This window comes from Artibeus jamaicensis, unplaced genomic scaffold (assembly GCF_021234435.1).
Source record: "Artibeus jamaicensis isolate MK-2021 breed Jamaican fruit bat unplaced genomic scaffold, CSHL_Jam_final contig_414, whole genome shotgun sequence".
Classification (NCBI taxonomy): Eukaryota; Metazoa; Chordata; class Mammalia; order Chiroptera; family Phyllostomidae; genus Artibeus; species Artibeus jamaicensis.
In genome coordinates this window covers 2,189,130-2,212,786 of record NW_026521822.1, presented here as the reverse complement: position 1 = coordinate 2,212,786, position 23,657 = coordinate 2,189,130, and the positions used below count along the sequence as shown (strand labels likewise).

Sequence of the window (23,657 nt, the reverse complement as noted above, 5' to 3'; positions counted from 1 at the left end):
ATGGCATGTAGGATTTGAAGACTGACTGCTTTGGGGAAATCAAGCTGTTTGGTGTGCTTGGGCATAGGTTGTTTATATTGTAGTAGGAACAGGTAAAACAGCTCATATTATGATAGGTGTCTCTTGCACTTTGAACTTCTAGTTAATATAATTTAGTGTACCAGGGTAACTACACCATTGGATTTGCATTGTATAAATGTATTAAGTGCCTGGGACTGGTGTTAAAAAAATAACAGAAAGGTATGGGATAACTTGGACTGGCGTGCATGTTATACAAAGAATAAACTTGTCCAGAAATAACCCTACCTAGACAAAAAGCTAGATGGGAAGTATGGCATCCTTTCTCCCCCCACACCCCCCACCTCTAAAGGTAACACTAATGCTCAGCTCCCCATAGGACTGGCTAGGAGTGGGGGCACTGGAACTCCATGGACTTTTAAAGAGACCTAGCTACACCCAAATCCTCAGGTTTAGGGCATCATCAAATATTGAGTCAATTCTATACACATTTGGTACCCCAAATACAGATTGTCAAGCAGCCTGGGTATTCCCCATCTGACAAAGCCATTTTATTATACTTGCTAGGAAGAGAGACTCATAGGAGGTTGAAGTTTTGTCTTCTGAAATAGAATCCATGCCATGTCCCAGAGTACATCTTGGTACTAGTATGTATCATAGTTCTAGTGTATATCTTAGTCCTAGTATATATCTTAATCCTAGTAAATCTCTTGAAGAGTTGTTGGAGAGACTAGAGTACATTTTTCCCTTACCAGCCCTTGCCAGGGCCCTGCACATTTTCCCTTTCCTCCCCAAAGCCTATTCTTTAACTGATACCTGGCTTTAGAATAGGGTAATGTTAGCAGAACTATAGAGACTGATTAGGAGATTGTTTCTTTTGAAAGAGAGGTGGTTTGAACCAAGGTGTGACTGGGGGAGAGAAGTGTATAGATGAAGGATATGGTTGAAGTTTGAATCAACAGACTTTAATGATACACTAGGTTGGGGGCTGAGAAAGATTGAGTATGGTCCATGTGGAACTACAGAGCGCATCCGTGTTATATGAATCTAAAGCTGTGTTGTCCAGTATGGTAGCCATCTGTCATTGAGTATGTGAATTATAGCTAGTCTAAATGTGCCATGACTGTGTAAAATACACACCAGATTTCAAAGACTTAATATGAACTAAAGAATGGAAAATATCTTAGTAATTTCTATGTTGATTACATGTTACAGTGATGATGTTTTGGATATATTGGATTAAATAAAGTATATTAAAATTTATTTGTTTTGTTTTACTTTTTATCATGTGGCATTTTAATGTTATATCTATAGGTCACATTATATTTCTGTTGGACATTGTGACTCTAGAGCTATAAAGAGGGACTGGTTTAGAGATAAAGGTAGAGGAGTAGTTGATGCTTTGGGCTTATTATATAAGATCACCCCAGGACAGAGAGTAGAGTCGTGAGAGCAGAAGTCTGGGGAGAGTGCCTTAGCAAATGAGGTAGAGAAGTGGAGTGGGTTCACTGAGAACGGCTAGAGAGATCAGAAGTAGGCAAGGGGCTAGGATATGATTGAAGCCAAGAAAGAGAAGTTGGCAGTGTATTTTGAGTAAACAGGTGAGAATGGGAAATCACGAAGATACGATTGTCAGAGAGTGGGATTCTAAGATTTAATAATTAGGAGGTGAAATAGTAATAAGAAAGTCTGTAGAAAATAATAAGAAAGTCATTCTGAAAGGAAGTCATAAGGAAATCTGTGGGGTAGGGGTTGAGGTGTGGAAATAAAGTCTTTAGAGTTGGGAAGGTCTACGAATGATCTATCTTAGAGCAGGGGTGTCAAACTCATTTTCACTTGGGGCACATCAGCCTCACAGTTGCCTTCAAAGGGCCAAATGTAATTTTAAGACTGTATAAATGTAACTGCTCCTTAACAGTTAAGCGAGAGCTCGGTGCTGCTGCTGGGTAGAAACAAGGTGCTGGGCTGCATAAAACAAGATGGAGGGCCAGATTTGGCCTGTGGGCCTCGTGTTTGCCGCCTGTGGCTTAGAGCATGGAAGGCAGGCTGTCAGACAAACCAGCTTTGATTGATCTCCCTGTTTAACATTGCTTTGTTTGCTTGTCATCCCCCTCCGGCACTGGCTCTCACTTGCTTCCATGTGACTACATATAGATCTGCCTCCTTTTTAATAGCAGCATGGTATACTATAACATGTGTATACTATTCATTTATTGCATAAAGATTATTGATCACAGTTTGGGAAAAGCAATTAGGTTGAGTATGTGAGAACACACATAAATGCACACATACATGCATACTGTGTTATAGCTCATCTGTCACTAAGTTTCTTACGGCATTCCTGATTAAAGGTGGGACTAGAGAAAGTGGATGCCTCCAGCACATGGCAGTTAGCAAGAACAGTTTATAGTTTCTGTGCAAGTAAGATAAATCTACGCGTATGCGAAATGTGTTTTCTTTTCCATTTTGGTTTTTAGGTTCAATGGAATCTTTAAATCCTAGAACACAGACCACAATTTCTCCAGCAGATCTTCATGGAATGTGGTATCCTACTGTTCGGCGAACTCTTGTGTGTCTCTCCAAATTGTACAGATGCATAGATGTACGTATGTAAATTTTTATATCTTTACTGTAAATTGCTTGCCATTTAACTTGAAATGTTTTTAAATTTAAATTTTATGATATTGATACAATATTTTATTTGGTATTAGTTAAGAATCATATGGTTTTTATAGAGAGATATAATTTTAAGATCAATTAGATTTATGGATTCTTAACCCAACCATTTTGTAGATCCTTAGAATCCACTACTGGGCTCTGGGTAGTCTGTGAACACCTTAATATTTTTGGTAAAATCGTGTATGCGTGATTATATTTGTATCTTTCTGAGGAGGTGGGCTGTAGCTTGTATTTGATTTCATGGGGATCTATGACCACAAATAAATTTAGAACTGTAGATTAATTCATTTGTCTTAGTTTATAGATGAAGAAAAAGAGAGGCAGAAAGTTTAAGTGAAATATCCAATGTCACATAGGTATAATATACATTTAGTATTTAAATTTAATATTAAATGCAATTACTTTAATTTAGTTTTGCACTCAGTTTAAATCAGCTTCCTTAACAAGTCATATTTACATGTATTTCTAACCATGGACTGATTTTACTTATTTGCTGAAATTAGCAATATCCCTTCTCCCCTGCCCCTGCTTTGTTTTTTTAGCCCCAACTTATACTGTGCATTTATTTCAGGTAATAGTTACTTTGAGCATTCCAATTTACAATTATTAATCCCTGAAAGATCAGATTTGTCTACATTCATTTACAGTTAGTGGTTTGCTGCTGATCCAAAACAGTTTATAAAATTCAGTGAATTTAATTCACCTTTTAAAAATTAATTTGATTATTATAACCCAGTTAGCATGTAAAGAGAGAAGTGATTAAATACAAGTCATGTAATTAACTGTCTAGATGCCACTGTTTCTTAAGAATATAGGTCAAAGGGGTATGTGCATCCCCTCTCCCTATGGAGATGCTCTGGCTCAGAGTCCTGAGGCCTGAACAAGGTTGCACAGTTGTTTCATTGACTCAGTAGACTACACACTGCTCAGTATCTATTTTAAACTGTATACTTACTGGATTTTGTGCTTGGAGATTGTGAAATTCATCCACAAAGTGCTTTTTGCCCAGTTTTGGGACTTTTTGAGGAGGGGCCACTTCACCTCTACAGAGTTAGCATCAGTCTTTTTGCCCAGCTGATGAGGTCTCTTCCAGAGGGAGTTTTGGACATTGGCATTACTTTTCCCCAGGTTCCCCAGCAGATGTATTGAATGATGGTATTATGCTGGGATTCAGAAACTTCCTACAGTGGAGCCAGGATTCCAAGAGAAATGTGCAGGGGGCATATTCCATATAGAACCCATTGTCATCAGAGACCCTAGTGAAGCCTCTTAGGTTGTTAACATGGATTTTAGCCAAACAGTAGATAGGCTTAAGGATGTCACTGTGCCTGTATTTATTTTATGCCCTAGGCCTGTTTATTATTTTTTCACTTAACTTACATTCATGTCTTAACCTTCTCTCTTATCCATCAAAGGAGAGGAAAGACAAATCCCGTGAAAAACCCATTAAGGCTGACCAGGAGAAAGAGAGGGTCTTAGTCTAAGCTGCCATCTTCAGGCTTCCTAAAGTAGTCAGTAACCTAACAAGAGGCGACCCTAGTCTTTTCTTACTGTAGTAACCTCATGGAAAATAAGAGAAAGGGAACCAAAAGAAAATAGCATCAAGTATGAGACCACGGCCCAGGACTGTACCCTAATAATAAATATCTTGCTCGTGCTTATTCTTAACAATTCTATCTTGGGTGGGATGGACACAGGGAGGAAAGAAAGAGGGTTGACAGGAGTGTCTGCCCAGACCAACATGTGACACCTCTGGGAAGACATAGAAATGACAATTAATTTAAGAATCATACTTAATATACCATTTTATAACCTGATTTGTTTCACCTAGTTACATTTTATAGGTTTTCATCACCTCCTTTAGCATTTTTTGATTTCACGCAGCGTTCTGTAACTTAGGTTACTAGTATATTATTTGTCATCCTGATGTGTGCACTGGCCTGCAGTGCCCACGGTGTCATGGATGGAAAATCAGGACAAATTCACATGGACTACCAAGTCCTGTGGAGGAAAAGGGACGGCACAGCTACTCCCTCAAGGGGGGAGCTCCTCAGAATGGCCTGGCCACCCTTTCAAGGGGCCCTTGCCTAGACAGGCTTTTATTGTTTTTTTTGGGGGGGTAGGAGTTGAGGTACAACTTCTTAATCACTGTCAGGCAGTAAACAGTAGATAGCATACAAAGAACTATTGGGACTTCTTCTAAGTCAGGGTCTTATCAGCTCTAAGGCTACAAAACTTTGGGAAAACAAACTCATTTTCTGCCCGGGCCATTATCATTTAATTAAGAGCATTCTTACCAAAGCAGGCTTCACAGGATTTTATATATCCTTTCTCAGGCCTAATTGCCCTGGGGATCCGGCCATTCCAGCACAGGGCTGCACCTCTGTCATTGTTTCAGGCTTAAATCAGGCAGAGGAGGCAAATAGCCAAGGAATTCTCGGAGACTTCTCTGGACTCAGGAGTTAGGCTTCGTCAAAGCCGAGGGGCGAGGGTCCATCACCCCCTTTCTCTGTAGTCCCCCAAGTCCTTCCCTGGGGCCTCCATGTAATTGTGCCTGTCTTAGGTCAATCCTCCCTTGAGGAATTGTACCTGTCATTGGCTAACTGACCAAGCACTGGAGGCCAGTTATGGAAAAAGGAGCAGAAGTGAAGCTCCTGCCAGGGAGATAAGCTTTGTCTCCTTAGTGGCTTATGGTCTGAAGGTCGGGTGTTACAGCTCCTGAAACCAGGCAGAGTGGTTCCCAACATATCCCCTTCATCACTAAACATTTTATTTCCAGTTTTTTGATGTTTTAAATAATACTGGGATTAAGAGCCACATTGGTGAATCTTATATACTACTGACTAAATTACTTAGGATACATTTTTAGAAGTGGATTTCTGAGGGTTTGTTTTAAAGTCCGTTTTATATATTTAAAAAACAGCCTCTAGCATGAGATATTATTGGAGTGAGAGCTTTATGAGGTCAGAATATATTAGCCTTGTCTACCCACCACTGTCGTAGCATCTAGCACAAAGTTTTGACATGAGATAGGTGCTCAGGAAGTATTATTAAAGGGTCCTTAAGTGGTTTGAGAGATGCAAATTATGAAACTATGTATTAGTCTAGACAGATTGTAATGAAATAGGGAATTCCAGGAGGAATATTGCTAGTAACATAAATTAATCCAATGGATGAGGGCAAGAAGTCGGTCCCTGTACTCAACCTATGACCTTTTTTTTGGTTTGTGGTGTTACAGGGTGATGTTTCTCTTTTATTTCACCAGAGGGCAGTGTTCCAAGGATTATCACAGGAAGCCTTATCTGCCTGCATTCAGTCGTTACTTGGAGCATCAGAATCTATCAGTAAAAACAAGGTTTGATAAAGTGTCACATGAAATCTTGTTACCTATAATAATATTGTGGAGTATAGTTATTTATTTATAGGCACAAAAATTTAAAGCCATTTTAACAATAGGATTTGTTTAATGACTTGATTTTGAGGCCCTTTGAGAGAAGTTAGGATTTCACTGTAGTGCTAAGTTTGCTGAAGTACAAGAAATAATATTTAGGTTATAAATTCTATAGGAGAAGATTTTCCTGTTATAGCCTTAGCAAGTGGGGAAGGTATTGGACTGCTATTTCCTTAGAATACCAAAACAGGGATCTCAAGAAAACATAGCAAATTATAATCATCCTTACTATGATGTTTTGTTTTAATTTAATTTAATCTAATTTTATTTAATATACAATGATTTTTTAAATAGTTGAATGGCCTCACTTTGAGGAAATAAGCCAGTCAGTTTGGAGGACTGGCAGTTGTCACCATGGGTTGTATGACTAGAAGTAGTTACCCTGACTTTGTGATGTACAGCTTTTAATCAGGAAGGGATCTGGAGCTGAATACTGCTGCCATGTGCTTCTCCCAAGACCCCTGTGATTCTTTTTCTGGAAATACAGCATGGTTGAAAGTGTTGCTTTGCTAACTCTTCACTGAAAATACTTGCCGCCAGTTGGGCTGTTTCAGGCCAGATTTCTTCGCTGCTTGGAGTGTTCAAACCTTGTTAACCTTTCTGGATTTTCAGATTTACAAACTTGATTTCTGACTTCAAGACTTTAAACAAATTAAAAAAAAACTTTACAAAAGAATTTTGGGTCCTATTGCTGGAAAAATTCCACCTTGGTTTGTGATCACTGTGTCTTCTGTATAGAATGGAGAGTTGAAATATAATTTTGATATGGGGACTAGAAGAAGATAGAAAGTCAAGTTATAGATAAGCAGATTTAAATTTTAAAAAGTATTTTTTTAAAGATTTTATTTACTTATTTTAAGAGAGAGGGACAGGGAGGGAGAAAGAAAGGGAGAGAAATATCTATGGCATCTCACAGGCCCCTAACTGGGAACCTGGCCCTCAACTCAGGCTTGTACCCTGACTAGTGACCTTTTGGTTTGCAGGCTGCAAACTCAATCCATTGAGCCACACCAGCCAGGGCTTAAAAAGTATTTGCAAGTTGAACTTTCCTTTTTTATAGTAGGCAAAATATACATAACTATGTAATTAAAAGATACATTAAAAGATGTAAAATTGATGTCCTGGCTGGGTGAATAAGTTGGTTGGAGCATCATGCCATACACTGAAACATTGCAGGTTTAATTCCTGGTCAGGGTAGATGTCCAGGTTTATAGGTTCGGTCCCCAGTTGGGCACCTATGGAAGACAACTGATATTTCTCTGTCTTTCCCTTCCTTTCTCTCTCAGATCAATAAACATATTCTCAGGTGAGGATTTGAAAAAGGAAAATGTAACTTTGAAAGCTTTTGGGTGACTGAATGAATCATTTTTCCTACTTTTGCCTACATATTTATTTATTTTTTATTATTATTTTTTGATTATGCTATTACAGTTATCTCAGTTTTTCCCCATTTGCTCCCCTCTGCCCAGCACCGCCCCCCCACTCCCTCAGGCAGTCCAACACCATTGTTCATATTGGCGGGTCACGTATAGAAGTTCTTTGGCTACTTCATTTCCTATACTGTACTTTACATCCCCAAGGCTATTCTGTTACCTGTTTGTACTTCTTAATCCTCTCATCTCTTCACCCATTCCTCATACCCCCTCCCATCTGGCAACTATGAAAACGCCCTACATATCTATGATTCTGTCTCTGTTTCTCTCTCGTTATTTAGTTGTTTTTTTTAAATTTTTAGAGAGAGGGGAAAGGAGGTTAGAAGAGAGGGAGAGAAACATCAGTGTGTGGTTGCCTCTTGTGTGCCCCCTACTGGGGACCTGGCCCACAGCCCAAGCATGTGCCAGCAACCCTTTGGTTCTCAGGCTGGTGCTCAGTCCACTGAGCTGCACCAGACAGGGCTTGTTCTTTTTTTAAAAAGTATTTTATTGATTATGCTATTATAGTTGTCCAAAGGTAGAAAGGTTTTTCTACCTTTGCTCCCATCCACCTAATATACCCCTTCTCTCTAGCAGCTACCCTCCATAGTTCATGTCCATAGGTTGTGCATGTAAGTTCTTTGGCTTCTTTATTTCCTATACTATTTTTACCTTCCCTCTATTTATTACTACCAGTTACACTTCCTTTTTTTTTCAGTTATGCTTCTTAATTCCTGCGCCATTTACCCATTCTTCCCCTTCCCCTACCCAGCTGATAACCCTCCAAATGATCTCCGTATTTATGATTTTGTTCTTGTTGTGGTTCTTTGCTTAATTGGTTTGTTTGTTTGTTTTAGACTCAGTTGTTAATAGTTGTGAATTTGTTCCCTTTTTAATGTTCATGGTTTTGATCTTTTTCTTTAATATGCTTCTTTACATTTCCTATAATAATGGCTTAGAGGTGATAAACTCCTTTAGTTTTGCCTTGTCTGGGAAGCATTTTATTAGCCTTCCATTCTAAATGATAGCTTTGCTGGGTAGAGCAATCTTGAATATAGGTCCCTGCTTTTCATGACTTTGAATATTTCTTTCCAGTCCCTTTAAGCATACAAAGTTTCTTTTGAGAAATCAGCTGACAGTCTTATGGGAACTCCTTGTAGGTAACTAACTTCTTTTGTCTTGCTGCTTTTAAGATTTTTTTCTTTATCTTTAACCTTTGGCATTTTAAGTATGATGTGTCTTGGAGTGGGCCCCTTTACATCTATCTACCTTGTGTGGGGCTTTGTGCTTCCTGGACTTGCATGTCTTATTTCCTTCACTAAGAAGGAAGTTTTCTTTCACTGTTTTTTAAAATAGATTTCCAGTTTCTTCCTCTTTCTTTTTATGTCACCCTTATGATGTGAGTGTTGGACTGCTTGAAGTCATGGAGGCTGCTTACTCTGGTCTCTCTTTTTTGGATTCTTTTTTCTTCTTCTTCTGATTGGTTGTTTTTTTGCTTCCTTATGTTCCACATTATTGATTTGATTTTTCGCTGCATCCACTGTACTGTTGTTTCCCTTTAAATTGCTCTTTATTTCAGTTAGTGTATCCTTTGTTTATGACAAGATCTTTTTTATTCTTTTCAGGTCCACACTAACTTCCCTATAACCAGTGTCATGAACTCTGCATCTGATAAATTGCTTATCTCCATTTCATTTAGCTTTTTTTTTGGAGTTTTGATTGGTCCTTTGTGTTTCTTTGTGTCCTCATTTAGACAGCCTCCCATTTGTTTCTATGCAGTAGGTAGAACTGCTATGACTCCCTGTGTTGGTAGGGTGGCCTGATGTAGTAGGTATCCTGTAGGGTCCAATGGCACAGTTTCATCTATCACCCAAGCTGGGCACTCGAGGTATTCTGTTCGTGTGGGCTGAGGACACAATCTTGTAGTAAAGCCTTGATTGCTATTGGCAGGTCAATGGGAAGGATTTGCTTAGGCCAGTCACCTTTGAGGACTGGCTGTGACCACTGACTGCCAACCTCCACCTTCCATGGAGGGTCAGCTGTACAGGGCAGCATGTGGTGATTTGACGTGGTCTGTGGCTATCCACTAGTTGCACAGGCTTTGCAGTTTCCATGATAGTGCTGCCAAGGTCAGTCCTCACCTGTGTTTTGCTTGGGGCCAACCTGCATGAGCTATAAAGTAATCTGTGATGGCTGCTAATTGTGCTGGGTTTGGAGATAACCCAGGTAAAGCCAAGCTGTGAATCTAGATTGGCCTGGGGCCACTTAGCAAGAGCTACTGGGGCTGGGGGCTCACTGAGGCTGGCTGTTGCTTGTTTGAGAGAATTTAGGAAATTGCGAAGCATGAGCCAAGACCAGTCATTCATATGGAAAAGCCATGTTACAGTTCAGGTGGGCCTGCATGTTGGGTGGGACAGAGTCTGAGGGGATCTCCAAGGCAGGGCAAACAGTGTCAGCGAGGTTGATGGAGTCTTTGATGTGGCACCCGCCTTCTGGTTCTGTGGGTCTTTGGGAGGAGGGTTCAGACAAGGGGCAGTGGTCTCTCTTGCCTCTCTGTCTAGGAGGGAGAAAGCTATCCCCCAGTTCTCACCTGGATGTCAGATGCTTCAGTTCCTCAATGTATGCCACTGCTGCCTTTCAAGCTGCTACTGCAGTGCTTGAGCTCCGTGGGAGTGAGTCTGTAAGTGTGTGTGGGGTTGTTTATGAAGAACTGCTTGGGACGTCAGCAGTTTTTTCTACTGATTCAATCTGTGCTGGGTTTTGCGGCTAGAAGTTATGGGGTGCCTGGTGTGAGCCTGAGACTCCTCTGTACTGAGATATTCCTCCTATATTTTATCCACCACACATGGATTTGGGCCCAGCCTGTTCTACATCTCTGCCCCTCCTATCAGTCTGGATGAATGTGGTTTCTTTAATTCTACAGTTGTCAGACTTCCATTCAGCTTGATTCCTGATGGTTCTGAGTGATGATTGTTCTTCAGTTGTAATTTTGATGTGGTTGTGTGAGGAAGTGAACTGTGTTTACCTGTGCCACCATTTTCACTGGACGTCCCTACACTTTTAATTTTTTAGATTTTCTTCAGTGAACACGTATTTCTTAGATCATCAGGAGGTAAAGAATTGTCCTAATTAAAAAATAGTTGATGTGCTTATGTCCTCTTATACCACTGTCTTTTTTTAAGGTAGGAGTGAAGAGCCTTTTGATAATTCAGTCTTTGCCCTCATTGCCTCTTTTATGTATTTCTTACATATTATAAGGGGTTTAAGTATGTATAAGGAAGCTCTCAATTTCGTCACCATAAGTGACCATTTATTTTCATGGCTGAGTTTGTATACTTTTGACTTTTAGCTTTGTTTTTAAACCTCATCCAATGATATGTTTATTGATTTGAGAGAGAGAGAAAGGGAGAAAAAGAAACATCTAATAGTTGCCTCTCATATGGACCCCGATTAGAGGTTGAAGCCATAACCTTGGTGTGTACCCTGGCCAGGGATCAAACTAATAACCTTTTGGTATACGGGATGACACTCTACCTAATTGACCCTTCTGGCCAGTGTACCTTTCAGCTTCTTTTGAGACAAACTGATGACATGTCAGGGAGTAATTTTTCAAATGCTGTGCAGAATAATAGTTGTGGTTTCTTTTATGCATTTGAAATTAAGGAGTGTACCTAAGGGAAATAGGTGTCAGTTGGATTATAAGATAGTTAAGATTATTTGGTCTCTTGAGGGTGTTTACATTTTAGATAGAGGGGTCTGAAAAGAGGCATATTAAAGGTGTGTTAACCTAGATTCACAGTAACCATAGACAGGGCTTTCTTAAGGCAAAGATAAACCTTTTTGTAAAGAAGTTGTATTCCTAGGACATAACTACCCATCTTGACCTACCTGGTTAGAAATTTATGATCAGACAACCTTGAGGTTACTTTTCATAGAACCCCTTTTTTCATCCTCAGTTCCTTGTTTTGGTTATATATTAATTGAGAGGATGCATTGATGACCAACATTTTGGTCAGATAGTGTGGTCTCACAGCACTAGGAAGGCTTATTCCTAGGGATGCTCAGTATTGACCTTGTCTTGTTGACTAGTGGGGATGAGGCAATACTGTAATCAAGGGACTCAGAGTTGAGGCTGAATTTTCCCCAGAAAAGGAAGGACAGGGAAATAAATGGAAGGCAGTCAGGTCTTCTGGCCTTCATTGTGAATAAAGCACTCCGGGTCATTTCTATACTGTGAACTGTCATGTTCAAGTTTTGTCTAATTGCCAAGTTATCTCTATTTTTCTTTATTTCGCATCTATCGATAATTCAACATTTGTAGAAGACATGAAAAGTGTAGTAACAGTTATACATGTTCAGTAATCATGAACAGTTGGATTATATATAGAAACCCAAAGAACAAGGACAACTATTATTACAACTAATATCATTAATAAACAAATAATGACAAAAAAAATGGATTCAGTTTTCAATATCTGTCAGTAGGTACACAGGCCTTGTCAATGTCTTGGGATGTCTACCTCTGATGTCAATAACTTCTCATCCTCTAGGACTCTTTGATGGCTGTTGTAGACAGTGGCAAGTGTCAGAGACAAGGGTGGAGGTCCATTTGTGCTTATGTGCCTGATCAGTTTTCCTCCAGTGAGATTGGAGAATGTCTTTTATTTGATGATCTTTTCAGATAAAAATACTTGAAGTCTTTGTCTCCTGGGAGTTTGTTGTGAAAGGAAGCAGTTACCATCTTGACATTTTCTTTAAATGATTCTATCAGACTTCAGCAATAGTGTAAGATGCCTTCTTTCAATAATGTCCATAAGTTCGTAAGTTCAGCTCATAAGTTCCTTCATCTAAGTTCAGTTTAAATGCACTATGATGCATAAAGGAATGTAAAAACCAAAAAATGAGTTCACCAGGGAGCCAGGAAAAGAACCAAGCAGCCATTGTGGGCTTCCTGTAGTCCTAAATATTTACATTAGTCATTGTTTACCCTTATAATATACCCTAGAAACTTTTCATCATTTATTTTACAATGTTTCTTATGCATTTTAGCATAAAGAACAAATCCTTTTGAGGTGTTCCAGGATCCCTTCTGGAATACCATGAAATTATTCCTACATATATTGAGATTTTAACCCTTAAAACCTCAATTTCTAATGAAAAGTATGAAAAAAACAATTTGAATTCTTTAACTTGGTAGATTTATGAAGATATTTTATAACCTAGAAACATATTTCATAGACATCAATGTCAGTTATTAATATGGATTTAATTTTGTAAAACTTAGGTAAAATAAAGGTATGTCTGTTTTGCTTAAGTAAGCCAACAAATTAGTTTTATTTATTAAGGATTAATCTTTGATCCTGTGAATTTGAAAGGCATTTGAGTTAGTTTCTGTATTTCTGAGAATTCTAAAATCCTTACAAGCACTTGTCTTTAAATTTATTTTAACAGTACCATTCAGAGGTAGAAAATTATCTAACATTTACAACATATCTATATAGACATACAAAGACAGACACAAATAGAGAACAGTTGGATCCAAATTTTGTTTTGGAGAAATTTACAATTTGTAGCTGTCCTTAACAACTTAAGATCCAAATGACCTTCCCTTTTTTAAAAAAGGACAGGTAGTTTTAATATGTCAGAGGATTGGGTTGACACCTAAACAACATCATAGGTTGATCCATTTATAGGGGAGCCTCAAAAATAACCAGAATTTATTTATAAAAAATTGTATATTTATTTTTACATGTTTAAACTTCAGTCACATTCAGAGTACTCGCCATTTGAATAAGTACACCTGTTGAGACATTTTTTTTCCACTGCTCAAAACAGTTTTTGAACTCATTGATTTTGATGCCTTTTAGTACTTTGGTTGCTTTTGTTTCACCTCCCACATTTCGCTTTGAGGACTTTTTTTATCCAGGGAAACAAACAAAAAAAAAGTCACTCAGGGCTGGATTGTGTGAATAGGGAGGGTGGGGCATCAGGGTCATGCCATTTTTGGTCAAAAACTACTGAACACTCAACATAGTCACCCATCATGAAATGGGCAAACATGTTGAAAGAGTCTTCAAAAAAATTTACTGAAGCTGGACACATCCCCTCACAACGGTGCCATGTGGTCCACTGTTGCAGATAGACACATGGGCTCTTAGAACACTCAGCGAAGGAAGCTTGTAGTAACAAGGGACCCACCCTCCAGAAGATAATTCAGTTTTTTTTTGTGTGCCCCCTTGTGTGTAAATCCTCATTTTGAAGCTTCAAGAAACTAATTAAATGTGCTTTTCTTTCTTCCTTATATTATAGCCCTTTTTTTTCTAATTGTGTGCACAAAAGATTAATTTAGAAGTATCACAGGATTCTCATCTTGGTTATCTTAGCATTAACCGGAGGCTGACTATTGTGGGCCTTGATGGTCTCAAAGACATGATTTCCCTTATTAATCTTGAGGTGTGTATTCTAGGAAAAGCCAGTCCTTATGTACACATTTCCATATGAGCCAAATGCAGTAAATATCCTTGTAGGACTGCTCTATACTCTAGAGCAGCGATTTTCAACCAGTGTGCCACAAGAATTTTTTAAACATGCAATACCTGACTATTTAGTCAGAAGTACTGACCTGTCTTCCCTTAGATTGTCAAATAAAAAAAATGAGAACAGCCAGTACAATATTAGCCATCTGGTGTGAGTGAATCAAAATTATACCTATTTTTTGTCTGGTCAGCAAAAAATATATATTTTATGCTGCAGAATTTTAGTAATAAATAGTTTATGTGTGCCACGAGATAAAAAAGGTTCAAAATTACTGCCTTAGAGGAAATTTTCCTCAGGCAAACCCACAGAATTTCTTAGTCACCTAAGAATATTCTGATCAAGGGCCAGAGAGAGCTTACCAGATGCCACCATAACAGGGAGGGACTCTTTCTTAGACATAAGCCCCTTTCTCAAGTCTCCTCTCTCAGGTTGAACCCATTGCAGGGTGTCCTGCCCTTCTCCCCAGGGCTTCCATTGGCATCTCTGGGATAAGCTACACTACTGCACTGGATGACTCCTGGTACTCATCTCCACCACTCCAAATTTGGGGATCTGAGCAACCATTGTTACCCCATTGGCTATTTGGGTTAAGGAAGTAAGTGCCCTTTCTCTTTTGGAACTAAAGGGAGTTCAGTCACTCATTTAACCAGGAAAGATTTTGTTCAGATACTCAGTTAGCAATCCAGTGAAAAAGCTGATTACCCCTGCCTGGTGTGGCTCAGTGGATTGAGTGTTGACCCGTGAACCAAAGGATCTCAGGTTTGATTCCCAGTCAGGACACATGCCTGGGTTGCTGCCTGGGTCCCCAGTAGGAGGTGCATGAGAAGCAACCACACATTGATGTTTCTCTCCCTTTCTTTCTCTTTCCCTTCCTAGATAGATAGATAGATAGATAGATAGATAGATAGATAGATAGATAGATAGATGAATGAGATTAAAAGCAGTTACTCATTTTCCCCCTCCTTTCTCTGGATTATCTCAACCTTTATCCACCTCAAATTGTTTCTAAGAACAACTCAAATAAAGTCATGGCCCGCTGCTTGAAACAAGGAGGCCCAGAATTCTGAGACAAACTCACCCAAGTTCAGCCAGTACACAGTGGGAAGCTAGGCAGGGCATGATGTACCCAGCACTGGGTATAGGTCTACAGAGAGTCCTGGGTGGACTTTGAAAATCCTGTGGACTACATCAAATAGATGTTGATGTAAAAATGTCCATACTTGTAGAGAATTTTTATATGTGTTTATTTTAGCCAAACTGATAACATGTGCCTGGAAACTAATCTCAAATGCTTCCTCTACATTTAAAAAAGTGATCCATGAAAATAATTACTCAATGTTTTAGAGGCTTTTTTAAGGCAAGAAATAGTTCTTACATACTTAAATTGAGCACCTAGTATATCATTAAACTGAAATGATACTATTTGCTGGATCATAACAGCTTTAGTAAAGTAAATTGAATCTACGTTATACTGTTTTGCCTATTGGAGTTGCTAGTTCTGTTAAAAGCAGAGTAAGTATTCAAAATGTATAGCATTCCGTACTTACCTAATGCTCTGTGATCCAGAATGCAAAGTTAGTTTCCATCAGCCTCTTATGTATTGATTATGTGTTTATTTAGAAAATAGGGAGAGGCCAGAGAGTAGTCACTTTGTTTCATAGCCTTTTTATTCTTTTCCTAATGTAGTATAATTCATTTGAAATATGTTCAAGGTAGAAGGAGCAAATAAACAGCTTTGTTTTTGTTAATATATAGACTCTTCCAAAATGGGAGTTATGATTATTCACTGTTTGGGTCAGAACTATGAGAACTAAGCTTAAATCACAAGACTTTTATGGATGGGTCATGAGAGGGCACAAAGAAATACAGAGACTCTCAGAGGTATAGGTGGCTAGTGCTCTGTTGGTGGCAGGATGATCCAAAATAGTAAGCCTAAATAATTGTACACTTGGAGATTCCTTTTGTACTTTTATGTAAATATGAATATATCAGATATTCTGGATTTTGAAACCACTTTGACCAAATAGCTAAAACTGTGTTACTCAAGAGAAACTACGAAGGCACGAGAAGTCAGAATCATGCTCACACTTTGAACATCTTTTACTTCCTTCTCTGTGCCGATGTTAGGCCGCATGCTGTCTTCTGCTTTTGCACCAAGTTAAAGTTGATTTGCTTTCTCTTTCTGTGTTGCTTTGCAACCTTTTGTCTGATTCATTTTCTTAGATTTACTAAGGTGACAGTGTTAGTAAGAGTTTGAAGCAAGATTTTTTTCAGATAATTCTCATCTGGATAATATGGGAAGAATTCACACCAAAGGGGAGTGTTGGTGCCATAAAGTTATGTTAAGAGTAAAAAAAGGTTCAGGCATCATAAACTTAATGTTGATTAATAATGTATGTGTTCTATATGTTCATACATATGTTTAATCTTTGACAATATTCATTTTTCTTTCTTATCATTTAGACTCAGATTGATGGACAACTTTTCTTAATAAAGCATCTTTTGATTCTTCGTGAACAGATTGCTCCATTTCACACTGAATTCACCATTAAGGAAATTTCCCTGGACCTCAAGAAAACTAGAGGTACTTTATTTTCCTGGCTGGCACAGTTGGGTGTGTTGGACCTGTCCAAATGTGTCAGCACAGGTTACAGGTTTATTTTATGTTCATCTGCAATTTTTTTTTGCATGCTGTGCCTGCTAAGCATGTTACTTGTTTCTACTAAGCTGAGCTGTCAGCATCTTATTACATCTAACTTGCTGTATTTTCTTTATGGAAGGAACTTTATCGGAGCATTTCAATTTGTAATATAGCATCACCTCTCTTAGACTCTACCACATATTACCATAACCAGTTAAAAAATGAAAAATCAGCATACCAACTACTTACAGTGTTAGCTAGCTGCGATGGTTTTAAACATTCAGTTTGTCAGTTCATGAAAATTTAGAAAGCCAGTTGGGTGAAAGGGGAAGAGTACTTTACAGTCTGAAAAAGTCTGTCTATTCCTGGCTTACCATTTCTTGGCTCTTGTGTGATCTTGGATGGGTGTTACCAAGATCAATTAAGAATGAAAATGTATGTTAAAGTGCTTTGTAAACTTAAGGTGTGTCAGTGAATGTAAGTGTATTATGTTGGTGGTTAGGTGATCATGTAGATAGATAGTGTCTTTGAGTTGGTAATAGATGTAAGATCATTTTGGGAAAGATACTTATCTGTTCTAATGATTTGAAAAGATCAAAGTAGTTATTTTCTAAGATACTAATCTTAAGCAGTGAAGAGTATACCACAAATACCCCTCATTTTTCTTAAGTATTTAACAAAATTATCTAAAACTTTATTTAATCATTTTCAAGAGAATTAAATTCTGAGGACTTAAGTCATTCATTTGTGTAATGAAAAACTATCTCATATCTTGGGAGAATTGAGAAAACTCATAGTTACTCAAATTACATTTTCTGTATTCTGTGGTTCAGTGAAACTCCAAATAGAGGATTTCCAGGGGTAGTATGTTGTTCCCTAATGACTGTGCCTATAAATTAGTAGACTTGATGTAACTTACCTGAGAGCCAACATGGTCTCATCATGAGTCATATGAAAACACTCTGCTCTTCTTCTTTTCCTAATGCTTTCTTCTTTCCACCACAGAGAATGCTTTTTGGTTCTGTTGGAATTTGGATAGTAAACTTACGTGTTATTCATATACTTAGTGATTTTAACAGTAGCCAGATTTCCTGGCTTTTGACCTGAGAGAATGCATAATTTCTTTTAGAGTTCATTCCCATCAGAGGCTTCTCTCTTTTAACCATTCTAGTTGATTTTCTTCTTTCTTTTCAGTTGGAATGAGACTATTGGTCTTACCCTTGAAGCATGCCAGGTGCTGATAGTCCTTTATTTTATTGATGGGATAAAGCAGGGCTGATCTACTTTCTTTCCGTTTTTCAAAAATTCATAATTTGTTGCTGTTAGGTTCTAGTATAGCTCCACTGAGGTGTGAGAAAATGAAATACCTAAAATTTTGGCAAATACTGGTTTAAAGTATATTTTCCCTAAAACATTATCCTCTGTAATCTTACTAGACACTCTTTCAGGTATTTTGTAGAAAAGAGAACAAAAGCAGAGAGCCATTTACTAAAGCCTTACTCAGAACACTGAGTCTGATAGTGAGGTTCTTTTTCAGTAAGATCAGGGTCAGGTCAGTAAGTACTCTTGTGGTAAAACCAGGGTTGAAAGCCTTGCATGCTTTGTTTTCTCCAGTCTGGCAAGGCAAAGCAAAGCAAAGTGAAGAAATGGGCTTTTCTGACTATCCATAATAATACTTGTCTTAACTTTTAAGTTCTAACTTCTCATGACTAATGTTATATCTTATTGCATTTGAACATCAATGAGACCTCAATTAATAACTTACATAGATTCTAGTTAGTCTGGAGGTTAAGGGGTAAATATGTCCTTTTGGTGTTTTCTTTCTGGCTGACACATTAGTTTATACACTCTGCTTTAAATGAATAAATTTCTGTGCCAGCTGGGATCTTAACAAAAGAAACTGGGTAAGTATATGAATATTTAAAAAAACTAGCGAAAAAGTAAAACCATGAAATTTTAAGGTATCAATTATTATTTGTCATTTTTTCTATAAGTGAATAATTATGTTTAGTAGTCACTTTGCAGTTCTTACTTTTAGAAAGTAACCGGGTGCTGTGGCCTTCTTGGCACAGATCTCACTATCATGGAGATGAGTTGCTGAAATGAAACTGTTCTTGCTTTGTGGTAATACAAAACTAGTATATGTTAACACACTGAAATAGTGACTCAGCTTTTCTGTTGCAACTGTCCATTTTTATTGGATGAGTAATTTTGTTTCACAGATGCAGCATTTAAAATCCTGAACCCTATGACTGTTCCAAGATTTTTTAGGCTGAATAGCAACAATGCCTTGATAGAGTTCTTGTTGGAGGTGAGAAGAAATCCTTTTCATTGGTGGTGGGAGGTAAACTATATTCTGTACATGTCTGGTAATTGTTATGCATGTAAAAACGGGAGGAAATTGTCGTCTTTTTTAGGGTACTCCTGAGATAAGAGAACATTTTCTTGACTCCAAAAAAGATGTGGACCGTCATCTGAAATTGGCCTGTGAGCAGTTTATTCAGCAGCAGACTAAGCAGTTTGTAGAACAGCTGGAGGAGTTCATAACAAAGGTACAGACCTTGGTGCATATTTGGTAAAGTGATTTTGAATTTTTCCCTGGATTTTCTTTTCAGTTAATTACTGTCATGTGAAAACTCTGGCAAAAACCTGGCCAGGCGGGTCAATTGGTTGGAGCATTATCATATACAGCAAAAGGTTGTGCGCATATGTGAGGCAACTGATCAATGTTTCTCACTCAAATGAATCTGTGTGTGTGTGTGTCTCTCTCTCTGTCTCTCAAATTAATACAAACATATCTTTTAGTGAGGATTAAAAAAAAAGACAAAAACTTGCCCTGACTAGTGTGGCTTAGTGGGTTCGGTGTCATCCTGCAAACCCAAAGGTCATCGGTTTCCTAGTCAGGGCGCATGCCTGGGTTTTGGACCAGGTCCCCAGTAGGAGGTGCGTGAGAAGCAACCACACACTGATGTCTCTGTTCCTCACTTTCTCCCTCCCTTGCCTACTGTCTAAAACTAAATAAATAAAATCTTTAAAAAACAAGAAAAATACAGATCATGGTTATTTTGACTTTCCTTTTCCAAACTAATCATTAAAAAAATTTACATGTTGTTACTAAGGACTTTTCTAATAAAGATGTTTAATTTAAAAAATCTTGAAATTAACTTTAATTTATTAAACCTCTACTGCTTGTGTAGACTTGTATTAGAAGACATTATAAAAAGATTAAACATATCAGAGACCTTTTTCTCAAATGTACTTATCTAAGTCTTAACTGGGGAGATAAGCAAATTGTTCATTTGTAACTTGTTGCTGGGTCCAACAATACTAATACCAGAAGCCTGTGATGAAAGTGGAATGTATCAGTTTTAAATAATAAAATATCAGAAAAGCAAGTACAGAAATGTTATTGGATTGTATTAATTGTTTAGTGGATTTTAGCCTATTCATGTCAATATATATTTAGAGTGTGCTTATATGTTTTTTTCCTACTACATAAATTTTAAAAGAGGGTGGTAGAAATGTTTTCTCCCAGATTTTAATTTTTAAAAATGGTACAGATATTGATACTTTGTTATTTATTATTCATTTATCATAGTTTTTACTGATGGAAAACCAGCTTGTAGATTATAGTATGTACAAGGTGGAAGAAAAGTAGGTTTACAGTTGTTCACAGGGAAAATAATACAATCATTAATAAATAATCATACAAGAATAACCTCTGTGTTTTGTGTACTTACAACTATAAGCCTACTTTCGCCCCACCCTGTATTTTTGGGACAGCATCCATATTAATGTTGTTGAGACATATTGTAGCATCATATTTTGCAGTAACAGAGCAGCAGAGTGAAACTTCCTGTAGAAACAAGTCGATAATGAAATCTAGGATTAAAAGGTTTTTCCAGAAAAGCACAGTTTCCTTAAAAATCAACAGAATGAAAATTTACTGATATACTTGTCCAAGCTGACCTTATATAAGTAGATAAATCTGGTAGAATGGTACAATTGTGCATTTTGGAACACTGGATGCTATGAACATTTTTTAAAATTTAGAGGCATATGTAGAAAATATGTATTCCAAGTGTGAATTATGTAACTGTTCTTATATATAATTAAATAACATGAACATGCTACATGTCTCTAGTAGGCATCTATGTAGGGCTAAGCTGTTCATGCATTTCTTTTATTCTCCCCTCACTGTGGGATTGGTGAGGGAAAGGCCCTCTAATCGGCACTGAGAAATCAGTTGCCTCATTTTTACTTTTTCACCCCTGGTCCTTCACTACTTCTCATTGAGTTTGCAGGCAATGTATTTAGTAGAGGACTGAGCATCCCTTTTATTTATGGAGCCTAGAGTGAGTCAGAGACAAAGATACGTACTGTGCCCATACATGCGCAAGCACATGTTGTAATCACTAGAGTTCATAGAGATATATATGATCTTTTAAGACATGGCTCCTCAGAATTTGTGGACCAAACATTTTCACTTTTTCCTGGTGAATGTTACTACTTTTCTGAATAGAAGAGACAGGATAAAGGATTTAAAAACTTTAAAGTGATTTTTTTAAAGGTAAATCTGCAAGTACAGAATCTTGTGCCTCTTTTATTACAGTTGGCATTTTATATTGGCAACCAGTGCTTATACCTTGATAGATGATTCTAAGTAAAACAGCCTCCATAGATACAGAAAAGAAATAGTATTCTATCTTTCATTTACATGTATGCTTATAGATCTTAGTATTTACCATTTGGATGTAAGTCTCATCAACAGAATGTCCTCAGCTTGTTTCTAAGTTTGGACTGATTTGGTAAATATATATGGGTTTGCATAGTCAAGCAAACTCTGAGTGTGTAGAGAACATTCTTAGGTTGTCAGAACTCTTGTTTTGAACCTAAAGACTCAGGGTTTGAATGTGATCCCCTGTCTCATGTTGTAAATTGGCTCTTTTGTTTATGAAGCTCCTCCTTTGGGCTCTTGTTGAAATGCTTCCTTTTCATTAATTCCCATTACATCCTTGGCACCTGGAGTAAAGTACAACTTCATTTCACAGATCAAGGACCTAAAGTTTTGCAGAATGACCTAGCATACATGAGATAAACATTTTTCATCTTAATATGAGGTCTTTTTAGAAGGTATCCAGCCATGTAATATGAAAAATAGAGACATTTATTGAAGAAGATATAAGAAACATTGGACATAGGACAGTGATGCCTCAGTCCCTTTCAAAGTAGGCACTCTGGGACCTCCCACAGTTCTCCCAGCATATCTTCTACGGTTCAAAACACTCTGCAAAATTCTTTGTTGAAATTGCTATCACCTGTTCCATCATATTTTTCTGTATCTCATTGAGACTCTAAAATATTTTCCCATTCAAGGTGATTTTAGTTTTGGGAAAAGCCAGAAGTCACAGGGTGCCAAATCTGGTTCATTGGTAGCAGTTTGAATCAAGTCATTAGCAACTGCACCACGATGATCCTTCTACTCTGGTAGCAGAAACCATGGAACAGATTTTGCCATGACATGTTTCAGGCCAAGATCCTGTGTCAAAATCTCAGACACAGTCGTTTTTGGAATCCACAGATCAGCTTCTGGTTCTCCAACTATCAGTTGTCGATGTTCATTGATTGTGGCCTGCACACATTCAGTGTTCTCAGATGTTCTGTTTGTTGCAGGCCTTCTAGAACATGGATCACTTTCAACAGATTCTCAACCATCTTTGAAGCATTTGTGCCACACTTTTATTTGTGCTGCACTCATTGCATCATCCCCGAAAGCCTTCTGAATCATCTGAATAGTTTCCATGGAGGAATGGTCAAGCTTTACGCAAAATTTTATGTAGATTTCTTGCTCTACTTGCTCAGTCGTTTTTTTCCATGTCTGATTTTTATTCTGAAATATAAAGCTTTTCTGAATTAAAGTACAGTTGACATACAATATTGTGTTTGTTTCAGGTTTAGAACATAGTGAGATTTCACATTTACATACCTTACAAAGTGATCACCACAAAAAGTCCACTATCCATTTGTCACCATACAAAGTTATTGTGATACTGATATTAATATTCCCTATGTTGTACTTTACATCCTCATGACTTATTTATAAGTTTGCACCTCCTAATCCCCTTAGCCTTTTTGCCCATACCCCTATTGCCCAACTCTCTGTAAATTAGCAGTTTTTCTGTATCTCTGGGTGAGTTTGTTTTGTTTGTTCATTTTACTTTTTTCGATTCCACCCCTAAGTGAAAGACAATTTTCTGTCTTTTACTCCCATCCCACCCCTTACCCCCAGTGCTCCCCACCTCCCTCCCATTTCCACCCCCCTTAGTTGTTGTCCATGTGTTCTTTACACTAATTCCTGTAAATCCTTCCCCTTTTCCCCAGAAATTCCCTCCCCTCTCCCCTCCGGTCACTGTCTGCCTGTTCTTTATTTCAGTGTCTTTGGTTATATTTTGCTTGCTTGTTTGTTTAGTTGTTTAGTTTCCTGTTAAAGGTGAGATCATATGGTATTTGTCTTTCAACACCTGGCTTATTTCAATTAGCATAATGCTTTCCAGTTCCATCCATGCTGTTGCAAAGGGTAGTAGGAGCTCCTTCCTTTTCTCTGCTGGATAGAATTCCATTGTGTATATGTTTTTGGATCCATTCATTTACTGCTGGGCACCTAGGTTGCTTCCAACTCTTGGCTATTGTAAATTGTGCTGCTATAAACATTAGAGTGCATAAGTTGCTTTGGATTGGTGTTTCAGGGTTCTTAGGGTATAATTCTAACAGTGGAATTGCTGGGTCAAAAGGCAGATTCATTTTTACTTTTCTGAGAAAATTCCATACTGTTTTCCATAGTGGTTGTACCAGTCTGCAATCCCACCAACAATGGATTAGGGTCCCCCTTTCTCCACAGCTCTCCAACATTTGTTGTTTG

General features: G+C 37.9%; 1 protein-coding gene across 1 annotated transcript in view; it reads left to right on the top strand.

Annotated features, from left to right (window-relative positions):
* The window catches only part of COG3 (component of oligomeric golgi complex 3), a 93,481-nt gene that overhangs the window by 36,095 nt on the left and 33,729 nt on the right, over positions 1-23,657 (top strand). The window contains exons 15-19 of the mRNA XM_037147371.2: positions 2,496-2,620; positions 5,963-6,052; positions 16,561-16,681; positions 18,961-19,049; positions 19,156-19,290. Coding sequence (XP_037003266.2) covers positions 2,496-2,620; positions 5,963-6,052; positions 16,561-16,681; positions 18,961-19,049; positions 19,156-19,290 — 560 coding nt within the window. The remainder of the gene's footprint in view (positions 1-2,495; positions 2,621-5,962; positions 6,053-16,560; positions 16,682-18,960; positions 19,050-19,155; positions 19,291-23,657) is intronic.